General features: G+C 30.2%; 1 protein-coding gene across 1 annotated transcript; it reads left to right on the top strand.

Moving 5' to 3' along the window:
* The first annotated feature begins 316 nt into the window (after nt 1-316).
* Nucleotides 317-2,553, top strand: LOC114421258 (pre-mRNA-splicing factor SPF27 homolog). Its single transcript, XM_028387107.1, has 5 exons — nt 317-610; nt 720-979; nt 1,703-1,772; nt 1,858-1,991; nt 2,071-2,553. Exons 1-5 carry the CDS (start codon nt 374-376, stop codon nt 2,126-2,128), a joined length of 759 nt encoding a protein of 252 aa, XP_028242908.1. The 5' UTR covers nt 317-373; the 3' UTR covers nt 2,129-2,553.
* Nucleotides 2,554-3,913: the final 1,360 nt, after the last annotated feature.

The raw sequence follows: 3,913 nt of genomic DNA, 5'->3' as shown, positions 1-3,913 counted from the left end.
TGATTATTCTTGAATTTTAATTATGTTTTTTATAGTGGGAATTTTAATTATGTTGATTTATTATATTTAGATATATTTAATGTTATACAAATAAAATCATTAAATTTTATGAAAAAGACTATATATTTATTTTAATTATATGATATATTTTTTTGGTTATAAAAAGTAAAATTATCAAAAAGAAAAAAAAAAGCTTCTATTAACCATAAAATAGCCCAATGATATGATATCAGATATGAGTTTTCTTTATAATTACTTTTAATCATAAAATATGACACGGGGTTTGGGCTTCATAAAATAGCCCAACAACACCAACACAGTCTTTCTTTAACCTTCCTCTTTAAGCGTAGAGGAAAAGCTTCAGTCTCTGACCATGGCGGATGGAAGCAGCGGGGAAATTCTAATGCTGGAAGCCCCAGCGTCTTACGGTAGGTCTAGCGATTCCGACGCGGAAATAATCGACGCATTGCCTTATATCGACGACGACTACGCAGACCCCAGAGTCAAACTGGAGGTTGACCGTCTCGTGGAGGATGAGATGCGTCGCAGCACCAAGAAGCCCACCGATTTCCTCAATGATTTCCCTCCTCTTCCCAACTCCATTTTCCAGGTTCTTTTCATGACTTTCATTCGCACTGTCTATTCTACAATTTAACCTAATTCATGTTTCTTTTTTAGTTGCTATTGTCTTGCCCTAGTTGAGTGTGTGTGAATTGCAGAACTACCCAATGATTGCCAGAGAGTACGAACGTGTGAGAGCTGGAAGGCCTCCCGTTGCTCTTGATAGATCGCGCTACGATTTGGAAATGCCGCCGCCCAATAAAAGGAACGACGAAACTGCTTGGAAGCAAGCTCTTCATAGAGCTCAACGCCTGCTGCAATATCAGATCATCAGGATGGAAAATTTGGACTTGATGTTAAAATATGGTCCCGATACCTGGAAACAGCACAACCAGAGATTGGAAGTATACTTGTCAAGGTTTCTTCATTCAATTAATTTAGATTTTGTTTTCCCCCTAAGTTCCTTTAGGCAATTAATTTATGCTTTCATCATCTTTGTTCAACTTGATATGCAAGAGTCATCATCATCATCATCATCATCTTTGTTCATTAACTTTAATTTGGACCGGTGAGTTCTTTAGATTGTTATGTGTCAATTTATACGCTGACACGGGCACACATATGGGGATACAAGCGAGAGTTGGGGAGTTAATCTTGACTAATCAATATTTAATACATGGTTAAGCAAAAAAATCTATCTTAATCTTTCTTGTAAAATTTAGGTTAAATTAGTTTTTTACTCTTTTAATTTATTATTTATGTTCAATTTGGTCTCTAATTTTTAAGACCGATTCAATTTCGTCCTCTAATTTTTTAAAATGCTTAGTGATGATTTTGAACGGTCACAAAGTTTGATTCTTACCATTTGAACTGAATGATTAAATTGAATCAATTTAAAAATTTTTACAACCAAATTGAATTTTAAAAATAAATTAGAGGGCTAAAAAACCAATTTGATCTAAAATTTAGTAGTCTGACTCTACAGTTGTCCCTAAACACACACAATTCACATTAATTTTACCATTGTAAATAATAAATCAAAAAGATGTGCCTGAGCAGCTGAGCTTAATAACACATGTTGTTTGCCTGCATAATTCATGTTCTATATGGCATTTGTTATAATTGTGTTATCTATTTTTAGAATGCAGAAATTAGCTCAGGAACAAAATGAAAAGATTGAAAAAGTAAACCGTGAAAGGAAATATCATCAGGTGATTATTACTTACCACACTTCTCTCCCTTTGCTCTGTTAAATTTCTGCTGACCTTTTACCCTTTTCTTAAAAACTATTGTCAGCAAAACACTGCATATGAGCTTAATGCGTTGTCCATGCAATGGAAGGAGCTTTGTCAGAAGAATATAGACATCAGTGCTGCCTGTGCTTCAGTTGAAAATCGCATAAATGAACTGAAAAGAGAAGCAGCAGAAAGGTGACTACTACGCATAGTTTGGTTTTCTCGGCTGATTTCCTCTAGTTTTGGTGTTGTTAGTTTGTTTTTTTTTTTTCAGAGGCTGGAACTTGGGAGCTGTAACAGAAAATGACCAATTGGCAAATTCCGAAGTATGAGATTCGTATGTTCTCATCTAGTTTTGTATCTGTAATGAATTTGTTCTGCTTAAAACTAGATTTGCTATTGTACCTGAGATGTTTAGTACAATATCATGAAAAAGTTATCCATTTGCTCACCCTCGGAACAAATATGATGTTTTTTTATAGAGAAAACCGGTTCAAAAAAGAGGGGAGGGGCTGCATCTAGTTATTCAATCCTTATTGAAATTAGTACTTTCCCATCTTCCCCCCTTAATGCATTAGCAGATCAAGATACCTGTTTGTTTCGGTGATATACGAACTTGATTCCATCGGCAATTCAACATGGGATGGTTCTGTAGGTGAAGCAAGTCCACACTGCGTTAGGTTAGAATTCATTTTCGAGGCATTGTAAACGAAATTTCAAAAAGTGAAAAAACTTTTTGTGTAGTTGCTGCATTTTATATTTGGCATTCAGGCAATTGTTGTCTAATATCATCTCTTAGTACTGTTTAACTTTAACCAATCAAACGAAAACAAATATATATATAAGCAAGAAAAAGAAGTTCTAAGACTATATATGGCCATATGGGTACACATGCCATCTCATTTTTTTTTAACAAAACACGTAAATAGAAAAAATAGTGTAGGTTTCATTAATTAATCAACTTAGTACCATTCTAATGAAGTTGGTTTTGATGGATTTGATGGATCATGAGAAGCTTGGGACTGACCATATTCTGATCACACGAACTTTTAACTCCCAAGCTTCCCATTCTGGATATATGTTTCTCACCGTGTCAAAGTAAATATCAACAAAGTGTAGCTCAGTGCTTGTGTGAGTTGTGTCATAGCCAGGATTGAGTATAACATCATTAAAGGAAACAAAATAAAAAAAAAAGTATTTTTTATTAAGAAATTGAATGACAAAGTATAGTGTTTTTTTAATAATGAAATTGGATAACAAATAAAAAGTTTTAAAATTACAAAATAAAAAAATTGTGGCTAAATTACAATGTTGGTCCCTTTATAATTTTAAATCTGTAATTTTGGTTTTCTTATTTTTAAATCAAGATATTTAATTTTCTTATTTTAAAAAATAAACAATTGTGGTCCTTCCATCATTTGATCATCCAAAGTCATAGGTTGACTTTGTGATGTAATATATTGATGCTAATATGGAACTTATGTTGGTAATTGACATGATTTTTATATGATAAAAGAAAAAATAAAGTAAAAAAATAAAAAAGTGTCTTAATAGAAATTAAATTCATAATCTTTTATTTTTAGACAAAACAATAAATCATTAAGATATATGTTTTATTAGTTAATTATATTAACATTTTTTCTATGTATTATTAGACAAGAGTTATTCATTTTTTTCAAATTATCAAAATTTATAAATTAAAAAATATGCAATATATAAATATTTTTTAATTTTACATTAATAATTAGAGCACAAATAATTTGTATATTTAAATTAATTTAAAAAATTAAAATAATTTGCATATTTATTTATGAAATTTAATTATAAATTGATAAAATAGAAATAAAAATAAAAATATGTAAACTATTCAAATAAAAGCATATAAAATGATATAAAATTAAATTAAAAAGGTTTATATATTAAATATATTTTAATTATAAATTTTGATAATTTGAAAATAAAAATAATAACTCTTTACTAATATACATAGAAAATAATTTTAAGGTAGTTAACTAACTAAAATAAATGTGTCAATGGTTTTTTGTCTTGTTTGTATAAAAAAATGTTCACGAGTTCAACTCATTTTAAGGCACTTTTTTATTTTTCATTTCATTTTT

This window comes from Glycine soja, chromosome 8 (assembly GCF_004193775.1).
Source record: "Glycine soja cultivar W05 chromosome 8, ASM419377v2, whole genome shotgun sequence".
In the NCBI taxonomy this organism is placed as follows: domain Eukaryota; kingdom Viridiplantae; phylum Streptophyta; class Magnoliopsida; order Fabales; family Fabaceae; genus Glycine; species Glycine soja.
This window is presented reverse-complemented; position numbering and strand designations above follow the sequence as displayed.

What these genes read in the sequence shown, in the direction of transcription:
- LOC114421258 (XM_028387107.1), top strand. Translation starts at nt 374, where the DNA reads ATGGCGGATGGAAGCAGCGGGGAAATTCTAATGCTGGAAGCCCCAGCG. An exon ending in TTCCCAACTCCATTTTCCAG is followed by an intron (nt 611 to 719) that starts GTTCTTTTCATG and finishes TGTGAATTGCAG; the next exon opens with AACTACCCAATGATTGCCAG. An exon ending in TTGGAAGTATACTTGTCAAG is followed by an intron (nt 980 to 1,702) that starts GTTTCTTCATTC and finishes ATCTATTTTTAG; the next exon opens with AATGCAGAAATTAGCTCAGG.